The 22,805-nt window shown below is 42.8% G+C and overlaps 1 protein-coding gene across 1 annotated transcript; it reads right to left on the bottom strand.

Annotated features, from left to right (window-relative positions):
• Positions 1 to 383: 383 nt before the first annotated feature.
• LOC128693521 (uncharacterized) lies at positions 384 to 18,430 on the bottom strand. The gene is made up of 2 exons (XM_053783236.2): positions 18,236 to 18,430; positions 384 to 2,049 (listed from the first exon to the last, which is right to left on the bottom strand). The coding sequence occupies exons 1-2, from the start codon at positions 18,242 to 18,244 to the stop codon at positions 862 to 864; spliced, it is 1,197 nt and encodes a 398-aa protein (XP_053639211.1). The 5' UTR covers positions 18,245 to 18,430; the 3' UTR covers positions 384 to 861.
• Positions 18,431 to 22,805: the final 4,375 nt, after the last annotated feature.

Genomic DNA, 22,805 nt, shown 5'->3' with positions numbered 1-22,805 from the left:
CCCTAGAAAGGGGTGATCTTCTTGCCTCCTGGGCAGGAGTGACCTTAGTATCTCCTCGGCAGGTACGACTTTAGTGTTCCCTGAGGAGGGGTGACCTTAATGTACCTGGCAGGAATTACCTGGAAGGCTTTGGTCTCTATTCAGGGAAAACTTTAGGGTTCCTGTCGGGGTGACCTTATGGTATCTGCATCAGGAGTGACTGTACGGTCCTGGAAAGGGATGACCTCGTGGTCTCTGTTAGTGACCTTAGGATCCCTGCAAAAAAGGGATCCTAAGGGGTGACCTTAAGATCCGTACAACAGTGGCGTCTTTGGGCCCCTGAGCAAGGATGACCTCAAGGTCCCTGAGAGAAGGAGTAACCTTAGGGTTTTTGTGGCCCTGGACAAGGGAATCAATGGGGCTTCTCAAAATTTGTTTGTGATGACCTATTAATAGTTTGCGAAGTTTGACATTTCTGACTTTGCTTAATTCTGAATGATTCCAGTAATATATTTCTGTTCCACATCTGACCTGAAAGCAAATAGCCATATTATTTTTCTTTAGGTGGCAGTTAAAACCCATATTCACCTATCAAAACACAAAATTTATAGGCATTGAACCTGGAACAGGTGTTAGAGATGCCCTTCCCTTAATTTTAAGTTTAGTCAATACTGAATTTGTCTCAGTGACGGCCCGCAACACCTCCTTCCACTGGTTTGCCGGCTTGGGTACTTAATGGGCGCCCCTGACTAGCTCCCAAAGGAAGAGGCCGGAGGGGCAGGGAGAAGGGTATGTAGGTGGGGGTTGTGCTGAGCTAATAGACATCACCGCCCATAGTGTGAGACTAGAGAGAGAAAGAAAGAGAGGTAGTGTAGGCTGTGTTCAGGTCCGGGTTGGCAACTGCGTCAGTTCTTTGCCAGCTACACCGACGCGGTTTTCAAAAGAATTGTCTATATCTCTATCTGATGAAAGTTTGGTAAGCGGCCTGAAAAAGGGCTCAGAATCCCCTAATATGCTACTGCTAGCTAAGTGGCGCACCAAGTTCCCTTTGAGGTTTCCTAAGGATCCGCTTAATAACGACCCATGCCCAGAACCTCCCAGGCCGGTATTATCTCCAGAGAGCGTGGAAATTTTGTGATCAACTGCAGCACCTACGGTGCTTGCAAGGGAACCTCCACCGCCAATCCCACCTCCGTGGAGAGAGGAAATTTTGTGATTAACTGCAGCATTTACAGTGCTTGCGTGAGAGCCTCCACCACCTATTCCACCCCCAGATGATAGAGAGGAAATTTTGTGACCAACTGCAGCACCTACCAGGCCTGGCAGGGAATGTCCATCACCACCACCACCTATCCCACTCCCAGGCGATAGTGAGGAAAGTGCACCCCTTGCCGCACCTAGACCTAAGCCGGCGTCTAACTCAGCGCCATCTGTAGCGAGTGGAAGAGAGCCGATGTCTGCACTATGCCCCGTGCGTTGTGTAGCTATGGAATATCCTTCCAAGTTGCCTGCAGAGAGCTGCTGCAGCTCCTCAGCAGATGGAGGGTTGTCATACTGCACGAAGTACACCTCTGGGTCGTGTTGTACTTGTGGCAAGTTAATAACTTTCTGCTCTTGAACCTGAGGCCGTTGGTGCAACACGTATATCAGAGTTTTCTGTTCGGTACGTGGAGGCAGGATAGGCTGTGGCGGCGGCTGGGGTGGAGGGGCACGGATGAACACGATCTTGTAGTGCTTGCGTGGTGGACCGGCCGCAATAGGAGGCAAGGGTTTAATAGGCTCTGGATGTGGAACGTTCACGAAAATTGTTTTAGCATGACCATCACCTACACCCCCAGGGGCCCCATATCCGGATGACAGAGGTGGAACTCCATATTCAGGTAGGAGAGGTGGAGGGACATATTCAGGTACAAGAGGAGGAGCACCATATCCTGAGGCGGGACCCGTGCCGCGGGCGCCATGAACAGGCTGGAAACCGCCGAATTCTAAGGCGGGCGACTTCTCCGGCAGTGGCGACGAGGAGACTTGGGCAACGGCGACCACAAGGGGCAGGACACGCTGCAGGACACGCTGTGGAAAATACATTAGTAAGACACGTATAGACATAACAGTCACTAGCAGTTATCATTACTATAACGAAATATGACAAAAGTTATTACAGATACGCATTACTTATGTGATAACTGAGGCTCATTCATTACAGGGAGTGACGTTCCTAAACATGGTAATGAGCAATGTATACATCAGCTGCCCGTCTTATAGAATAATAATTATATGAGTGACCCTGAAGTTGGATATGGTAAGGGACCTGGAGATGTAGAAAGACCAAAGAGGAGTTGAAGAAAGTTTTGGTTAGACGGTTGCCAGAATTATTTTTCTTACATGAAGGTTACCGTATATATTTTGAGAACGTCTCATTTCATCAACTTCAATTTTTTTATACTGGTGTACTGTAACTAGGGAAAAGTTCATGCAGTTATTGGTATGTCCTGATGTCATGCTGACAATGTTATGTAATTCATTCACGATTTTTTTTCCCCGTACAATCAATAACTTGACACTTCCTCTTCTGACAGGCTTCAAGGGGTCAATTTGGCATTTGATAATGTAATTTTTTAATGGTATATATATATATATATATATTATATATATATGTATTTATTATATATACATATATATACATAAATATATATATATATATATATATAGCCAGTTGTGAGTGTGGGGGAAGTTCGTGAGGCAGTAGGTAAAATGAAAGGGGGTAAGGCAGCCGGGATTGATGGGATAAAGATAGAAATGTTAAAAGCAGGTGGGGATATAGTTTTGGAGTGGTTGGTGCAATTATTTAATAAATGTATGGAAGAGGGTAAGGTACCTAGGGATTGGCAGAGAGCATGCATAGTTCCTTTGTATAAAGGCAAAGGGGATAAAAGAGAGTGCAAAAATTATAGGGGGATAAGTCTGTTGAGTGTACCTGGTAAAGTGTATGGTAGAGTTATAATTGAAAGAATTAAGAGTAAGACGGAGAATAGGATAGCAGATGAACAAGGAGGCTTTAGGAAAGGTAGGGGGTGTGTGGACCAGGTGTTTACAGTGAAACATATAAGTGAACAGTATTTAGATAAGGCTAAAGAGGTCTTTGTGGCATTTATGGATTTGGAAAAGGCGTATGACAGGGTGGATAGGGGGGCAATGTGGCAGATGTTGCAAGTGTATGGTGTAGGAGGTAGGTTACTGAAAGCAGTGAAGAGTTTTTACGAGGATAGTGAGGCTCAAGTTAGAGTATGTAGGAAAGAGGGAAATTTTTTCCCAGTAAAAGTAGGCCTTAGACAAGGATGTGTGATGTCACCGTGGTTGTTTAATATATTTATAGATGGGGTTGTAAGAGAAGTAAATGCGAGGGTCTTGGCAAGAGGCGTGGAGTTAAAAGATAAAGAATCACACACAAAGTGGGAGTTGTCACAGCTGCTCTTTGCTGATGACACTGTGCTCTTGGGAGATTCTGAAGAGAAGCTGCAGAGATTGGTGGATGAATTTGGTAGGGTGTGCAAAAGAAGAAAATTAAAGGTGAATACAGGAAAGAGTAAGGTTATGAGGATAACAAAAAGATTAGATGATGAAAGATTGAATATCAGATTGGAGGGAGAGAGTATGGAGGAGGTGAACGTATTCAGATATTTGGGAGTGGACGTGTCAGCGGATGGGTCTATGAAAGATGAGGTGAATCATAGAATTGATGAGGGAAAAAGAGTGAGTGGTGCACTTAGGAGTCTGTGGAGACAAAGAACTTTGTCCTTGGAGGCAAAGAGGGGAATGTATGAGAGTATAGTTTTACCAACGCTCTTATATGGGTGTGAAGCGTGGGTGATGAATGTTGCAGCGAGGAGAAGGCTGGAGGCAGTGGAGATGTCATGTCTGAGGGCAATGTGTGGTGTGAATATAATGCAGAGAATTCGTAGTTTGGAAGTTAGGAGGAGGTGTGGGATTACCAAAACTGTTGTCCAGAGGGCTGAGGAAGGGTTGTTGAGGTGGTTCGGACATGTAGAGAGAATGGAGCGAAACAGAATGACTTCAAGAGTGTATCAGTCTGTAGTGGAAGGAAGGCGGGGTAGGGGTCGGCCTAGGAAGGGTTGGAGGGAGGGGGTAAAGGAGGTTTTGTGTGCGAGGGGCTTGGACTTCCAGCAGGCATGCGTGAGCGTGTTTGATAGGAGTGAATGGAGACAAATGGTTTTTAATACTTGACGTGCTGTTGGAGTGTGAGCAAAGTAACATTTATGAAGGGATTCAGGGAAACCGGCAGGCCGGACTTGAGTCCTGGAGATGGGAAGTACAGTGCCTGCACTCTGAAGGAGGGGTGTTAATGTTGCAGTTTAAAAACTGTAGTGTAAAGCACCCTTCTGGCAAGACAGTGATGGAGTGAATGATGGTGAAAGTTTTTCTTTTTCGGGCCACCCTGCCTTGGTGGGAATCGGCCAGTGTGATAATAAAAAAATAATATATATATATATATATATATATATATATATATATATATATATATATATATATATATATATATATATATATATATATATCGTGCTGATTTTGGCTCAAATAGCAACGCTCTTCTTCCCGAATAATGCAAGCGAAAATTTGTGTATGCAATAATTTCACAAAAATAATTCTGAACCTAACGAGAAAAATATATTTAAAAACATAAGAACATAAGAAAGAAGGAACACTGCAACAGGCCTACTGACCCATGCGGAGCAGGTTCATGTCCCCTCCCCCACGGATTAGCCCAATGATCCCCTCCCCAGATTAGCCCAATGATTCCCCCCTGGATTAGCCCAATGACCCCCCCCCCCCGGATTAGCCTAATGACCCACCCAGTCTGGTCACCTCCACTCAACGAAGGAGCACGGCACCAGACCCAGCAGCACAAGCTAGTCAGGTCCAACTCACACCCACCCACCCTCACTCATGTATTTATCTAACCTATTTTTAAAACTACACAACGTTTTAGTCTCAATAACTGTACTCGGGAGTTTGTTCCACTCATCCACAACTCTATTACCAAACCAGTGCTTTCCTATATCCTTCCTGAATCTGAATTTTTCCATCTTGAAACAATTGCTGCGAGTCCTGTCTTGGCTGGATATTTTCAACACACTATTTACATCCCCTTTGTTTATTCCTGTTTTCCATTTATACATCTCGATCATATTATCCCCTAATTCTACGCCTTTCTAGAGGGTGCAGATTCAGGGCCCTCAGTCTATCCTCATAGGGAAGATTTCTGATACATGGGATCATCTTTGTCATCCTCCTTTGTACGTTTTCCAGAGCATTTATATCCATTCTGTAATACGGTGACAAGAATGGATATAAATGATCTGGAAAACGTACAGAGGAGGATGACAAAGATGATCCCATGTATCAGAAATATTGGTTTAGAAAGACACGTAAGCAAACACTATGACATATTTATTAGAAAACGTTTCGGTCCTGGGACCTTGATCACTTCTAACATACAGAGGTAGAAAGACATTATATATATAGGCGGAGAGTGAGGTGTGACGCACGTGACCTGAGGAATGTCATAAGAACATAAGAACATAAGAATGGAGGAACACTGTAGAAGGCCTACTGGCCCATGCGAGGCAGGTCCTTATCAAAACAACCTCTACCTATGATGAGGACGGGTAGACGATGAAATCATGTGACTCCTGTGTTGTTGGGTTGGTGGTGCTTAAGTATCATGTATGCCAATGTTTTTGAAATTTTGTAGTTTCCAGTGTTGCGTTCTATAGTGTCGGTGACGGCGATTAGTGAGGCTTCTAGGCACAGTCGGCGTCTGAGGTCTGGTTCGGTGAGAACGAGTTGTGCCTCATTCCAGTTCATCAAATGCCCCGTGGAGTCTCTGTGGAGGACACAGGCGTACCTTACATCGTCTCTGTTAGAGGAATTTCGATGCTCATTCAGGCGGACTGCAAGATCTCTGCCTGTCTCGCCTACATATTTCTTGGGACAGAACCCACAGGGCATAGTGTAGACGCCTGCTGTAGAAGTTAGAGGTGTGGGGCTGCGTTTCGTAGTGAGGTCTTTGATAGATGATGTGTTTATGGTGGAAACGTTGATGTTACTCATAGCAAGTGCCCGACGAGTATTCGTGGCAACATCACCACATGGGAGTACTATGAACTGCTTAGGGGGCTGTTCCATGGGCGGTTTGTTGAGGAGAGCTTGTGCCTTGAGTCTGCAATCTCGGATGAAGAAAGATGGGAACTGAAGACGTGTAAAGGCTTGTGTTATGTAAGTGCATTCTTCTTCTAGAAAACAAGGGCTGGAGATGCGAAGAGCTCTCAAGAAGAAGCCAATGAGGACTCCTCTCTTAGTGCGGGTGTCTTGGAGTGAATAAAAGTGTATAAGATCGTCCTTGTTGGTAGGTTTTCTATACACTTTGAAGAGAAGTTTGTCACTGTCGGGAGATCGCTCAGTAGAACGTCGAGGAAAGGAAGTTTGCCATCATTTTCGAGTTCAAGTGTAAACTTTATTGATGGTTCAACTGCATTGATCTTGTTGAGAAGGGCCTGGATATTGAGACGTCTCGGATAGAAAACCAATATATCATCAACGTATCTTAGCCAGGTAACGGTGTTGGGAATGAGGGTGCTGAATTTCTCTGTCTCCAGGTTTTCCATGAAGAGGTTGGCAAGCACAGCACTGAGCGAGCTGCCCATTGCCATCCCAAAGCACTGTTTGTAACAGCTGTCCTGATACTTGAAGAAGTTGAAATTAACACAGAGTTCCACTACATTAATGAAATCTAGAAGAGGTAAAGGGAGGTCGTGGTTTTCAGTGAGCCTCTGTCTCAGAATGTCGATTGCAGCGTCAGTAGGAACGTTGGTGAAGAGGGCTGTGACATCGAAGGAAGCCATGCTTTTGTTTTTGACATTCAGGTTGGAAATTCTATCCGAGACGTCTCAATATCCAGGCCCTTCTCAACAAGATCAATGCAGCTGAACCATCAATAAAGTTTACACTTGAACTCGAAAATGATGGCAAACTTCCTTTCCTCGACGTTCTACTGTGCAGATCTCCCGACAGTGACAAACTTCTCTTCAAAGTGTATAGAAAACCTACCAACAAGGACGATCTTATACACTTTTATTTACACCAAGACACCCGCACTAAGAGAGGAGTCCTCATTGGTTTCTTCTTGAGAGCTCTTCGCATCTCCAGCCCTTGTTTTCTAGAAGAAGAATGCACTTACATAACACAAGCCTTTACACGTCTTCAGTTCCCATCTTTCTTCATCCGAGATTGCAGACTCAAGGCACAAGCTATCCTCAACAAACCGCCCATGGAACAGCCCCCTAAGCAGTTCATAGTACTCCCATGTGGTGATGTTGCCACGAATACTCGTCGGGCACTTGCTATGAGTAACATCAACGTTTCCACCATAAACACATCATCTATCAAAGACCTCACTACGAAACGCAGCCCCACACCTCTAACTTCTACAGCAGGCGTCTACACTATCCCCTGTGGGTTCTGACCCAAGAAATATGTAGGCGAGACAGGCAGAGATCTTGCAGTCCGCCTGAATGAGCATCGAAATGCCTCTAATAGAGACGATGTAAGGTACGCCTGTGTCCTCCACAGAGACTCCACGGGGCATTTGATGAACTGGAATGAGGCACAACTCGTTCTCACCGAACCAGACCTCAGACGCCGACGGTGCCTAGAAGCCTCACTAATCGCCGTCACCGACACTATAAAACGCAACACTGGAAACTACAACATTTCAAAAACATTGGCATACTTGAGGAGTCACATGATTTCATCGTCTACCCGTCCTCATCATAGGTAGAGGTTGTTTTGATAAGGACCTGCCTCGCATGGGCCAGTAGGCCTTCCACAGTGTTCCTCCATTCTTATGTTCTTATGTTCTTATGACATTCCTCAGGTCACGTGCGTCACACCTCACTCTCCGCCTATATATATAATGTCTTTCTACCTCTGTATGTAAGAAGTGATCAAGGTCCCAGGACCGAAACGTTTTCTAATAAATATGTCAGTGTTTGCTTACGTGTTTTTCTAAACCAACTTGTCGGTATTTATTACCAAGGTTTATACCATCAGAAATCTTCCCTATGAGCATATACTGAGGGCCCTGAATTTGCACTCTCTCGAAAGGCGTAGAATTAGGGGGGATATGATCGAGGTGTTTGTTTATTATTAAATTATTGTAAACTTATCTAAAATATATTTAGTTGGATTAGGCTAAATTAAATTACGCTTGCTGTAAGCTTATGTAAGTTTTCTAAGGTTCTTTTGGTAAAAAATTATTAATTTTTACATTAACATAAATGAAAAAAATGTATCTTTAAATGTACAAGAGAAAATTTTGGAAAGGACTTAATTTTAAATGAGTTCTTGCTAATTGACCAGTTTTAACTATTCAGAGAAGTCGAATTATAGTTCTAGGCCTTTCGTGTTGCAATCAACACATTATCAGGAACTTGCAATGTTGCAGAAAAGAGGAAGTCTAAGTAAATACGATCAGAGAAAGTGTTTGCTCAAATTAGGCAGAGAGGCTAGAGGCAGAAGGTAGGAGGCAGGATGTGCCCCCCGGGCCTACCAATGCCTTTTGGCATACCATTACCCATAGCCAGATATATGGATGACCTCTAGTGTCTTTGGCCAAATGATATGACCCTAGATACATATTTACCGTCTATTAAATTCACTGTGGGGAAAGAAATGTTGATATGTTGATGCACTGGGCTGATAAAAAGTTTAAGTTTTCAGTATAAAGGAAGGTCATCAATGCGTGCTCATTCGTTCACTAATACTCTAACCGTGAGACAAGAGTTAAAAGGGTTGTTTTCTCACTATGCTTCTGAAAACTTACAGAGTGTGCAGTCCTGAGCTCCTCAATGAAGTAATTAGGAAAATATCTGACATTGTCATGAAGCTATGGTTCCCTAAGGAGTTTGTGGAATCATTGTTGTGGCAGCTAGGAAAACTTACCGTAGAGCTGAGCCAAGGATAAAACCTCAGATCAAGAATGTGCTAGTTTTCCCATATAATTTATCTGTCCTACCAAATACCCTTAAAAGAGTTAATATATAAGTAGTTTTTAAGAATTCATGGATTGTTAAAAGCATTCTGATAAAGAATTCTCCTCAACAATGTGTTGGTAGTATTTACAGAATTTGCTACAATGGTTGCAGCTTATCATATATGGGACAGACTGGCAAACCTTTAGATGTTAGGATATCACAACACTGCTATTCATTACAAACTGCCTAGGAAACGAACGTGATTTTCAGCCACTTTAGAATCTGCAATAACTCGGCAAAATGGGCAGAAACCAGAGTCATTGTCCATTGTTCCTCTTGGCTTGAGCAGAGTATTATAGAATCGGCAATTATAAACATGATAAGCATTCATTATACAATAACAGTGGCAGCTTGTTCAAATTAGATTCGTTTATAGTTGAGGTAATTGTACATAGCCAAAAATTGGACTCTATTACGAATGAATAGTGCTATGTAATTCATGCACTGAGGATTTAGGGCCTATTTTACCTGCTTGTTTTCTTAATGGTTAGACCAGCATCTGCCTCAGAATCTTGTGCGATATATCAACTATGGCCGTCTTTCTTTGGATAAATTACAAATATCTTCCTTTAAATAAGTCCCTGTAAATTGACCATTTTCTAGAGGTGTGATATCTATATTTGGTATGTAAAATCATATATCATAGTCCAACCGAATTTTTGATAATTGTCATGTTACGTTTCTTAGGTTACTACTACAATATTAATGCTTGTGGGTATGGTGCTTTCTGATGGGTTACCACTGATACCTTTTTGCCTTGCCTCACAGAATTTTCTCTTTTATCTGTTACTCTCTTGCAATATTGCATAGGTCCTGACGATGCAAGGGAGTGTGAAAGATCTAGGGCTAAAGATTTGCATCCCCAAGTGGCTTTTTCTGCTCATATAAATGTGTGTGTATGTGTGTGTATGTGTGTGTGTGTGTGTGTGTGTGTGTGTGTGTGTGTGTGTGTGTGTGTGTGTGTGTGTGTGTGTGTGTGTGTGTGTGTGTGTGTGTGTGTGCAAAAGATAAAAGGGGGAAGTTGAATGTCAACTCTAGTTCTTTCATGCTACAGACAATACTTTTCAAGAGCTTGCATTAGTAATAAGACATGGAGATCAATCCAGGTAGGTACATAGGAAGGCATCCACTGAGGGAAGAGAACTAAAGACTGCTGGCCAGACTCTCAAAAGCCTAACCTTCCTCTGCCAGATGCTGAAGGACGAAGAAAGTATTTTAAGAACCAGCATAAAAGACAACCCAGCCCATAATCGTTGAATATGTGGTAATAAACAAAATATATCACTAATGACATGTCAAGAATCAAGAATGAGAAAACAAACTTCCATACGTTTTGTTATAAAGAAACAAAAATTATTCTCACTTGTGTTTTTGGCAATGTTTCTCCTGAGTTCTGGAAATTTCCTCACAAATCAGCCTCATAATTCAAACTTACTTAACAAAAAAAAAAAAAAATTCTCGCTCCATAAAACTTCATAATCTGTAAAAAAAATATATTTTATGGGATTTTCTTATTCATGGAACAATTTTTTCAGCATTATGGAGCCTCTTATGGTTACCGAAATTTCTTCTCGTTGTTCAATTTGCACTGTCTATATGACAACGAAATATTCACATTTTTTGGGGGGTTTAACATCAGTAAAAGAAGGAAACAGTTTCCACTGTCTGTGTGAAGGTAATGGGCCTTTCCACAGGTAATGGGCCCTCCCACAGGTTAACCACTGTGGCTAATACTCCATAAACTACAAAACAGTACCCATACAAACCATTGGGAGATAATGGTATAATGCAAAGGGTTAACAGATCTAACAAGGCATCAAATTTTAACTTATAGCAGCCAGTTATCATCGGTTAAATACGCGCAGAATCAAAGTATTGAAGACAGTCTCGAGCATTCGTGAAAATACCAGAGATTATGTACAATGGCCTCTAGCATAAATGCATCTTTCCGGCCACGATGAACTAGGAATTATAATTCTGGCTTCCAACCATTTTGCAAGGTTATTACATTCATGTGTGTGATTAAATGTGGCATTAAATTCTTCTGCTGTTCTGATCGAGTATTGGTGCTGTGTTAACCTAACATCAAGAGAGTTTATATGTCTCTCCAACATAACATAAGATAAATTACAACTCCTGTATCCCACTCCGTAAACTCTGCCCACACAGTTTTTCTTTTTTTTTTTTTTGGGTGAATTTTTGATCAATATGGTTTTAACCGCCCATAAATTCTTGAAGACTACTTGTATGTTGAATATTTTTAGGTTAGTCGGCAAAAGAAATAAATTCCCATTATAAAAGAGAACTAATACATTCTTACCCAGTAAGGTTATCTTATGGTCAGTTCTATAATACGTCGTCCCAGCTGCTATCAAAGTCTCCCATACAAACTCTTAGGATATTCGTAGTTTCGCCGCAATATCAAAGATTTTAGTAATTTCTTCATCAAAAACCTCTGGGCTAAAAACGTACAATTTTACTTTTGTTTCATGATTAGAATAATAATGGATATAGGAAAAATGGTGGCCTTTCTATATTCCTATATTCTATATTCTGCATCCACACGGTGGATCAAAACATCCAGTAAGGGAAATTTTAATAGACGGAACAAGTGAGTTGAGTCTTGATAAGAAAAAGAACGTATGCTAGTCCGAAGAGGTCGGCTACAAACACAGGATATCATCCATATACCTCATTCCAGATAATCAGATTTTCATTATTATTTTTAATGTGGTCTTCCGAGATGTTACCTCTTATTACTTTGACCAGCCATTTGGACAGAGTATATAACATGGACCCCACGAAACTAATAATAGGTCTTGCTGGAAATCCCGGATTTTGAGTCATACACACATTTTATATATATATATATATATATATATATATATATATATATATATATATATATATATATATATATATATATATATATATATATATATATATATGGATTATTTAAAAGGCACAAACACGAATACAATTGTACAACATATCAAAAATTATGAATCTCCTCCAGCCCTTCTGAAACTAGACATGAGGTAAGTATGCAGCATATACCCGATATCCTGAATTTCGACACGAAAATGGGAAGTGACATAAACTAATACACTGATGTTATCGTCCTGCTGAATGTTATCATCATCCCCCTGAATGTTGTTATCCTGCTGGATGTTGTTATCCTAGCGGATGTTATCATCCCGCTGGATGTTGTTATCCTGCTGGATGTTGTTATCCTGCTGGATGTTGTTATCCTAGCGGATGTTATCATCCCGCTGGATGTTGTTATCCTGCTGGATGTTATCATCCTGCTGGAGGCAGCGACGGGACTTGACTCGTCGACTTTTTTTTTTGTAACGCCTGGAGAGTGAAAGTCACTTTCACGTCCGCACAGTGGCTGGCAGGAGTCCGCATTCCAGCCCAACTACCAATAGTTCATGAAGTTTTTCTTTTTATTCTTCTTTATTATTATTATTATTATTATTATTATTATTATTATATAATCATCATCATGTTTTTTTATTTAAATTGTGTTATTAATCATAAATATATAATTCCCTTAGCATTTATTATTATAAGCATTATTATAGACATGGGAACGTCGAACAACTGAAAGGTACGGATAGAGGTGTGTGACCTGACGCATTTGATCCTCCAGGTGTAATAGTCCACTATGTACTACCTGCAGTAGAGATAGTTGTTCCAGTGACACAAATAACTATTTATTTTTATTAAATAAGCACAACAAAAAGCAGAGGGACACTGCAGAAGGCCTACTAGTCTATGCTAGGGTGGACCAATTCACACCGAACACTACAGATCTACTGGTCCATGCCAGGCTGGACTTACACCTAACACTGCAGGCCTTCTAGCCCATGCTAGGCAGGTCTTACATTTAATCTACCCAGCCCATGCTAAGCTGGTTCTACACACCACTTACAGTTTAAGAACATAAGAACATAAGAAAGGAGGAACACTGCAGCAGGCCTGTTGGCCCATACTAGGCAAGTCCTTTACAATTTATCCCACTAACAAAACATTTGCCCTACCCAGTTTTCAATGCTACCCAAGAAATAAGCTCTGATGTGCAAGTCCCACTCAAATCCAACCCCTCCCACTCATGTACTTATCCAACCTAAATTTGAAACTACCCAAAGTCCTAGCCTCAATAACCCAACTAGGTAGACTGTTCCACTCATCAACTACCCTATTTCCAAATCAATACTTTCCTATGTCCTTTCTAAATCTAAACTTATCTAATTTAAATCCATTACTGCGGGTTCTCTCTTGGAGAGACATCCTCAAGACCTTATTAATATCCCCTTTATTAATACCTATCTTCCACTTATACACTTCGATTAGGTCTCCCCTCATTCTTCGTCTAACAAGTGAATGTAACTTAAGAGTCTTCAACCTTTCTTCATAAGGAAGATTTCTAATGCTATGTATTAATTTAGTCATCCTACGCTGAATGTTTTCTAACGAATTTATGTCCATTCTGTAATATGGAGACCAGAATTGAGCTGCATAATCTAGGTGAGGCCTTACTAATGATGTATAAAGCTGCAGTATGACCTCTGGACTTCTGTTGCTTACACTTCTTGATATAAATCCCAGTAATCTATTTGCCTTATTACGTACGTGTAGGCATTGCTGTCTTGTGATGAATGGTTTGAATGGTGAAGCCTCCGCCTGCTTCACCTCACCTCACTACAGTATATAAGCCACGTCTACGGCCCTATGCTGTACATTCTACAAGATTGATGGACTGAACACATCGACTCCAGGCTGAGGGACTGATTACCTCATACTCCTCCTCTCCTTACGCCTTCCTCTTTGTATTGGACTGATGAAGCCACTGTGTGGCGAAACGTTTCCTGAATAAAGATTCCCATATGCTGCATAAGTGTCTCAATCTTCAACATTGCTGTCTTGGTTTAAGGTTGCTGCTCACCATAACCCACAAGTCCTTTTCGCAATCTGTATGGCTAAGTTCTACATCATTTAACTTATAAGTGCTAGGGTTATGGTCCTTAGGCAAATAGATAAATTAAAACCTAACAAATCCCCAGGCCCTGATGAACTGTATGCAAGGGTTCTAAAGGAATGTAAAGAGGAGCTTAGCACACCTTTGGCTAATCTTTTCAACATATCACTACAAACTGGCATGGTGCCAGATAAGTGGAAAATGGCAAATGTGATACCTATTTTCAAAACAGGTGACAGGTCCTTAGCTTCGAACTATAGACCAATAAGCCTAACCTCCATAGTGGGAAAATTTATGGAATCAATAATTGCCGAGGCAGTTCGTAGCCACCTTGAAAAGCATAAATTAATCAACGAATCTCAGCATGGTTTTACAAAGGGGCGTTCCTGCCTTACGAATTTATTAACTTTTTTCACTAAGGTATTTGAGGAGGTAGATCATGGTAATGAATATGATATTGTGTATATGGACTTCAGTAAGGCTTTTGACAGGGTCCCACATCAGAGACTATTGAGGAAAATTAAAGCACATGGAATAGGAGGAGAAATTTTTTCCTGGATAGAGGCATGGTTGACAAATAGGCAGCAGAGAGTTTGCATAAATGGGGAGAAATCAGAGTGGGGAAGCGTCACGAGCGGTGTTCCACAGGGGTCAGTGTTGGGCCCCCTGCTGTTCACAATCTACATAAACGACATAGATGAGGGCATAAAGAGCGACATCGGCAAGTTTGCCGATGACACCAAAATAGGCCGTCGAATTCATTCTGACGAGGACATTCGAGCACTCCAGGAAGATTTGAATAGACTGATGCAGTGGTCGGAGAAGTGGCAGATGCAGTTTAATATAGACAAATGCAAAGTTCTAAATGTTGGACAGGACAATAACCATGCCACATATAAACTAAATAATGTAGATCTTAATATTACGGATTGCGAAAAAGATTTAGGAGTTCTGGTTAGCAGTAATCTGAAACCAAGACAACAGTGCATAAGTGTTCGCAATAAAGCTAATAGAATCCTTGGCTTCATATCAAGAAGCATAAATAATAGGAGTCCTCAGGTTGTTCTTCAACTCTATACATCCTTGGTTAGGCCTCATTTAGATTATGCTGCACAGTTTTGGTCACCGTATTACAGAATGGATATAAATTCTCTGGAAAATGTACAAAGGAGGATGACAAAGATGATCCCATGTATCAGAAACCTTCCCTATGAGGATAGACTAAGGGCCCTGAAACTGCACTCTCTAGAAAGACGTAGAATTAGGGGGGATATGATTGAGGTTTATAAGTGGAAGACAGGAATAAATAAAGGGGATGTAAATAGTGTGCTGAAAATATCTAGCCTAGACAGGACTCGCAGCAATGGTTTTAAGTTGGAAAAATTCAGATTCAGGAGGGATATAGGAAAGTACTGGTTTGGTAATAGAGTTGTGGATGAGTGGAACAAACTCCCAAGTACCGTTATAGAGGCCAGAACGTTGTGTAGCTTTAAAAATAGGTTGGATAAATACATGAGTAGATGTGGGTGGGTGTGAGTTAGACCTGATAGCTTGTGCTAACAGGTCGGTTGCCGTGTTCCTCCCTTAAGTCAATGTGACCTGACCTGACTAGGTTGGGTGCATTGGCTTAGGCCGGTAGGGACTTGGACCTGCCTCGCATGGGCCAGTAGGCCTTCTGCAGTGTTCCTTCGTTCTTATGTTCTTATGTTCTTATGTTATGGACACTCCCAAGCTTCAGAACCTTGCATTTATCTACATTGAACTGCATCTGCCACTTTTCTGACCAAGAATAGAGTTTGTCTAAATCCTCCTGAAAGTTTGTCTAAATCATCCTGAAAACTAAGAACTCATGTTAGGCAGATCCTATTCACTCCTAACACTGTAGGTCTACCGGCTTCTACACACAAGTAATTATTCTCATTATTTTTACATTGAGTAATTTATTTTTTAAAACAACTCAGTACGCTAACTACATTGAATTATTTGACGAGTTTTACCACCCATATTGAACTAAACCGCAAAAACCTCTGATATCTAGTTTGCCCGAAATGCTCAGCATAACAAGCGGCTTTCTATATAGTAGCATATCATTGATGTCAGCTAGGACTGTATACCTTGTACTGGTGGAAATAAAGATATTTTTAGTTAGCGCATTCATTGTTCTGTTGCAACGACTTTGTATACTGAGCCGGTTATTACGAGATCTCCCTTATTAGGTGAAGTTAATTTGGGTTACGTTAGCATAAATTGCAACACCTAACCTCAAGAATAGGCAATTGACTAGGACTGAGGATGGATATCTGGTAACGTAGGTACACACTGTTGTATGCAATAAGATGGAATATGCGATAAGTCATACACTAAGTGTAACACGCGATAACAGTAACGCAGAACGGATAAACGCACAGTAGTAACGATAAATGCACAATGTTTTATACAACAGAGTTCAGCACATGGTAACGCTGGTCAGGTACCAAGTCATCCACAACAAGGTGTAACACGCAAGTGATGAACCTGGCTAGTCACTGCTCGCCCAGACCTTCCTTGACACACCTGGTTGATGCTGCAGGTCAGTGAGTCAAGTGGTGAGTACGAGAATATCTTTCGATTATTAATCTCGGATGATTAATAGCGCAGGAAAACACGAGAAAACTACTTGAGGAGTCTCTTCCCTAGAATACTGCTACAAAAACAATCGACTAGGTAACAATAATCCATTCATTGCTAACTGAACAGGAACACTAAGTGTAAAGAAACCGGCCCATACGTCTCAACTCGGCCATGTATTAAATCCGAACCCTCAGTGTTGTTGAGTGGAACCCTCAGTGTTGAGTGGAACCCTCAGCGTTGTTGAATGGAACCCTCAGTGTTGTTGAGTGGAACCCTCAGTGTTGTTGAGTGGAACCCTCAGTGTTGAGGAGTGGAACCCTCTGCTACCCGGCAACGAGTACCATGTACGGTAGTGGTGAAATATACTGATAAATATCTGAATAAGTCATAATTTGCGGTTTATGGCAGTTTATCCACCAGAAACATTATTAATTCCCAAGTCGCTAGTGAACCAAACTTTTTTTTTTCAATAAAACGCAATAAACGTCACATTGTGTCAGAAAGCTAGTGTCACTGACGAAGCTCTACTCTGACGTTATCACTGAGGGAAAACGTGCACTTTCACTGCTTTTGGATGTTCCAGCAGTGACAACACCGACTTAGTAGAGAATAACTTTCACTTAGAACACATCAGTGATGCGGACGGGAAAGGATTTCCCTTCACTATGCTTGGTAGCACCACTAACAGTGTGAAGGATCTCCCTTCATCATGCTTGGTAGCATCACTAACAGTGTGAAGGATCACCCTTCATCATGTTTAGTAGCGTCACTAACTGTGAAGGATCACCCTTCATCATGCTTGGTAGCATCACTAACAGTGTGAAGGATCACCCTTCACCATGCTTGGTAGCATCATTAACAGTGTGAAGGATCTCCATTCATCATGCTTGGTAGCACCACTAACAGTGTGAAGGATCACCCTTCACCATGCTTGGTAGCACCACTAACAGTGTGAAGGATCACCCTTCATCATGCTTGGTAGCATCACTAACAGTGTGAAGGATCTCCCTTCATCATGCTTGGTAGCACCACTAACAGTGTGAAGGATCACGCTTCACAGTGCTAGGTGACATCACTAACAGTGTGAAGGATCACCTCTTACAATGCTAGGAGGCACCATTAACAGTGTGAAGGATCACCTCTCACAGTGCTAGGAGGCACCACTAACAGTGTGAAGGATCACCTCTCACAGTGCTAGGAGGCACAAGGGCCACCACTCCGTGGTTGTGACACCAGTGACACTACCAGTGGGAAGGGTCACCCTTCACTATAATGGATGACACCACTGTGTGATGGGTCACAGCACAGTAGTAGGTGACTACTGTGTCTGGTAGAGTTTCCTATCAACAAGTTCAAAGCACCACGATAAACATTTCAGCTGCAGCTGGTAGCTACATCCTGGTAAGGTGACAGCCGCCGGTAAGACTGTCTTTACCAGCCACCAAGTGAAAGTCTGCTGTCTTCTTAGTTCACTAGTCACGTCACTTGTTCACACGCCTGTTTGATAAGAACATTTAATGTGTTGATGAAGGTCTGGCTGTTTGTAACTAACCATCATCATGGTGGTGGTGCTGCGGCTGAACACACACACACACACACACACACGAGTGTCCGCTAGGAGCAGGCCAGCAGCAGCAGCAGCGACGGCAACAGCAACAACAGCAGCAGCAGGGGAACAATAGAGAGTGAGGTTAGACTACTCCACCAGACTGAAGCGCAACACTGAGTGAGCCTCGTGAAGCTCGTCCGGCATTTTATACCCACTCTCACTTGTGACCGGTCCAGTGCCTGTCCAGTCACTTTACTTATGACCGAGCCAGAGCCTGCGTCCAGACACATTTCCATACACGTGACCTGTCCAGTCACAACTCATTTGTGACTAGTTCGCAAGGCCTTATTGTCCAGTCACTCCTTTTGTGACCGGTTCAGCGCCTATGTGTAATCTCTTTCACTACCTAGAGGCTGTTCCGGGGGTCAACGCCCCCGCAGCCCAGTCCATGACCAGGCCTTGTGACCAGCCCAGTAAGCCTCAGTGACCAGTCAGTCCTCACTTGTGACCGGACCAGCGTCAGTATGACCAGTCACTCCGCCTCACTTGTGACCGGTCCAACAGGCCTCATTGTCCAGTTGTACAAATGCCGTGGAAAATCAAACGCGTCCACATTTGAGATCTGACATCAGCCACGAGACGCAGCTCCAGAACCTGTTTCCACTACATCCTCCAACTTTCTCAGGGCTGTGGCTCACAGAGTAATGCTTATTGTGTAGGTTCCTTCGGTGAGAAGATCATGAAATATCTCTTGTTTAGTCATGTGTAACTGTTACATGTAATCACGTAATCATATATGTAACTGTCGGCCTCGCAGGTGCAAGGTGGGGTCATTACGATTAGATCTCAAGAGTCAAAAATCATCCAAACCAGGAAGGGTACAAGTTAATGGGCTTGTGAAGGCTCCAGCTTGAACCATAAACCCAGTGACCTGAACAGCTTGTGGTTGGTGGCCAGGGGTAGTAACCCAGCCTGGCTGGGTTACTACCCCTGGTAGTAGGTAGCGAGGCAGCAACATCTAGTCCTCCTGCTCATTAATTTAATGTTGACTTTCACATGATGGAAGATCGTTGAACATAGATGGTGACTGGTCCCGCTGTTACTCTCATATCAGCTCACTGCTATGCAGTGTCACTTCTTTCAGGAGAGTGCCTTGATGCTAGTGAAAGGCTTCTAATACAAGGAATTGGAGCTACCGTTTTTTTCTTGGATAAGACTCCTATGGGTTTAGAATTTTCCCTTGAATGTATTATCAGTAATGAACACCAAGTGAACCGAGACTGCAAGGGAGGTGGTTCTATGTTAAGGGTATCTCTAGTGAAACATTCTGACAGAGCCTTCTTCTTCTTTATTCGCTGGTACTCTCCTGGCCCTGGTCTTTTCCAGATGGTGACCCGGCCTTGGCTCCCTGTCTTGGGAGTGTCTGAGACCTATGTCTGCCATGGGAGGAGGTACAAGTACCCCCTCATCTTCTAGGACCAACTGTCCCCAGGCCTAAACCCTCACCGGGCTTGAAGGGAAAAGCTAGGCCTCTGGTCTGCCATCTTCCCCACCTAAGAGGGGCTAGTGGGAATGGCAGTTTTGTGAGCTGCAGGTGATAGCAAGCTCTGGCCATGTCTGTCTGACAGAGCCGAAATTAGTCCCTAGTTCAACTATAAAGTTCCATTTTATGTCTCTGTACTAGAATGATAAAGTCTGTCGTACAGGTAGAGCATCTTTTACATAAAGATTCCCAGGAATTGCCCTTGTGTCTCATTGATCAATTTCTTGGTATTATACACCTTCCATCTTAGCATAATCTTTGCTAATACTTCTTAATATAAATCCAAGAACTCTCTTAATTATTTTTCGAACATTTTAGCAGTTGTTTTGGAATTATGTTTCTACATACCGTAGCTCTCTAGTACTTTTTAAATCATATATGATCAAGTTCTATATTATTTAGTTTATAAATATTATGGTTATTTTCATTGCTGAGGATTAAAGCTGTACTTTTTCAAGCTGAATTTTTACTGAACTTTCCGGACCAAACATTAGCTCGTCTAAATCCTTCTAAACGTCTATGAATTCTTTCTCTAATTATATTTGATAGTCTATTTTTTTATTGCCAGCGAATTTACATATGCTGCTTTTTATTCCCCTCACCAAAGTCATTAAGTAGATTATAAACAACAAGGGGATCAAAACTTACCTTTGTGGCTGGTCCTCATTTTGATTTCATTGTAGTTATTCAATTCTCTGTTTTTTTTTTGTTAGCATAGCCTCTAATGACGAGAAAGTTTTCTCCTGTACCATGTACTGCCAATTTCTTTAACAGTCCTTTCTGTTCGATTCTCTCAGAAGCCTTAATGAAATACAAGTATATGTCATTGTATTCTTTATCATCGTTCATTGCCTCAAATGCTTAACAAAAAACAGTAAATTCCTAAGGCAAGAATAGCTTTTGTGAATCATTGCTGAGACTCATTCATATTAAGCTCACAGTGGTGGCTTCAAATTATGTCTTCTATGTTAGTTAGTTATCTATGTAACACAAAATATGCAGTGCCTTGTCAGGTACCGCGTCTTTTTTTCTGTTGGTGTCCTATAATTTTCTGCCCCAGGATGCGACACACAACAGTCGACTAACACCCACGTACATACTCAGTGTGTGAGCATAGGACTCTATCAGCTGAATCAAGGTCATCCATAGTGAGCCAAGAGCACGTATAGTGAGCCATGATCACCCATAGTGAGCCATGATCACGCATAGTGAGCCACGAGCACCCATGGTGAGCTACGAGCACCCATAGTGAGCCAAGAGCACGTATAGTGAGTCACGAGCATCCATAGTGAGCAACAAGCACGTATAGTGAGCCATGATCACCCATAGTGAGCCATGATCACGCATAGTGAGCAACAAGCACCCATAGTAAGCCAAGAGCACCCATAGTGAGTCACAAGCACCCATAGTGAGCCAAGAGCACCCATAGTGAGTCATAAGCAAACATAGTGAGCCAAGAGCACCCATAGTGAGTCACAAGCACCCATAATGAGCCAAGAGCACCCATAGTGAGTCATAAGCAGCCATAGTGAGCCAAGAGCACTCACAGTGATTCAAAAGCTCCTATAGTGTGCCACGAGCACCCATAATAAGCCAAGACCAAACACAGTAAGCTAAAAGTAGCACCCATAGTGAGCCAAGAGCACGTATAGTGAGCCATGATCACCCATAGTGAGCCATGATCACGCACAGTGAGCCACGAGGACCCACAGTGAGCCACGAGCACCCATAGGGAGTCACAAGCACCCATAGTGAGCCAAGAGCACCCATAGTGAGTCACAAGCACCCATAGTGAGCCAAGAGCACCCACAGTGAATCAAAAGCTCCTATAGTGAGCAACAAGCACCCATAGTGAGCCAAGAGCACGTATAGTGAGCCATGATCACCAAGAATGAGCCATGATCACGCATAGTGAGCCACGAGCGCCCATAGTGAAACAGGAACACCCATAGTAAGCCATGAGCACCCACAGAGAGCCAACAGCACCCATACTGAGCCAAGAACACTCATAATGAGCCAAGAGCACCCATAGTAAGCCAGAGCACCCATATTGAGCCAAGAACACACATAGTGAGCCAAGATCACCCACAGTGAATCAAGAGCACCCATAGTGAGCGACGAGCACCCATAAAAGCCACGAGTACCTCATAGTGAGCCAAGAGCACCCACAGTAAGCTAAAAGTAGCCATAGCGAGCCATCAGCACCCATAGTGAGCCAAGAACACCCATAATGAGCTATGATCAACCACAGTGAGCCATGAGCACCTATAGTGAGCCAAAAGCACGCATAATGAGCCAAGAGCACTCACAGTAAGCCAAGAGCTCCCATAGTGAGCCATGAGCACCCATAGTGAGCCAAGAGCTCCCATAGTGAGCCATGAGCACCCATAGTGAGCCAAGAGCACTCATAGTTAGCCAAGAGCTCCCATAGTGAGCCATGAGCACCCATATTGAGTTATGAGCACCCATAGTGAGCCATAATCACGCATAGTGAGCCACGAGCACCCATAGTGAGCAACAAGCACCCATAGTGAGCCAAGAGCACCCACAGTGAATCAAAACCTCCTATACTGAGCCAGGAGCTCCCATAGTGAGCCAGGAGCACCCACAGTGAGCCACGAGCACCCATAATGAGCGAAGAGCACCCATAGTGAGTCACAAGCACCCACAGTGAGCCAAGAGCACCCACAGTGATCCAAGAGCACCCAAAGTAAGCCAGGAGCACCCACAGAGAACCATGAGCACCTAGAATGAGCCGGAAGTAGCCATAGTAAGCCATAAGCCCTCACAGTGAACCAAGAACACCAATAGTGAGCCACGAGCACCCATAGTGAAACAGGAGCACCCATAGTAAGCCATGAGCACCCACAGTGAGCCAACAGCACTCATACTGAGCCAAGAGCACTCATAATGAGCCAAGAGCACCCATAGTAAGCCAGAGCACCCACATTGAGCCAAGAACGCACAAAGTGAGCCAAGATCACCCACAGTGAATCAAGAGCACCCATAGTGAGCGACGAGCACCCATAA

Source organism: Cherax quadricarinatus, chromosome 57 (genome assembly GCF_038502225.1).
Source record: "Cherax quadricarinatus isolate ZL_2023a chromosome 57, ASM3850222v1, whole genome shotgun sequence".
Taxonomy (NCBI): domain Eukaryota; kingdom Metazoa; phylum Arthropoda; class Malacostraca; order Decapoda; family Parastacidae; genus Cherax; species Cherax quadricarinatus.
The sequence above is the reverse complement of the archived record's forward strand: the minus strand, read 5'-3'. Positions and strand labels throughout refer to the sequence as shown.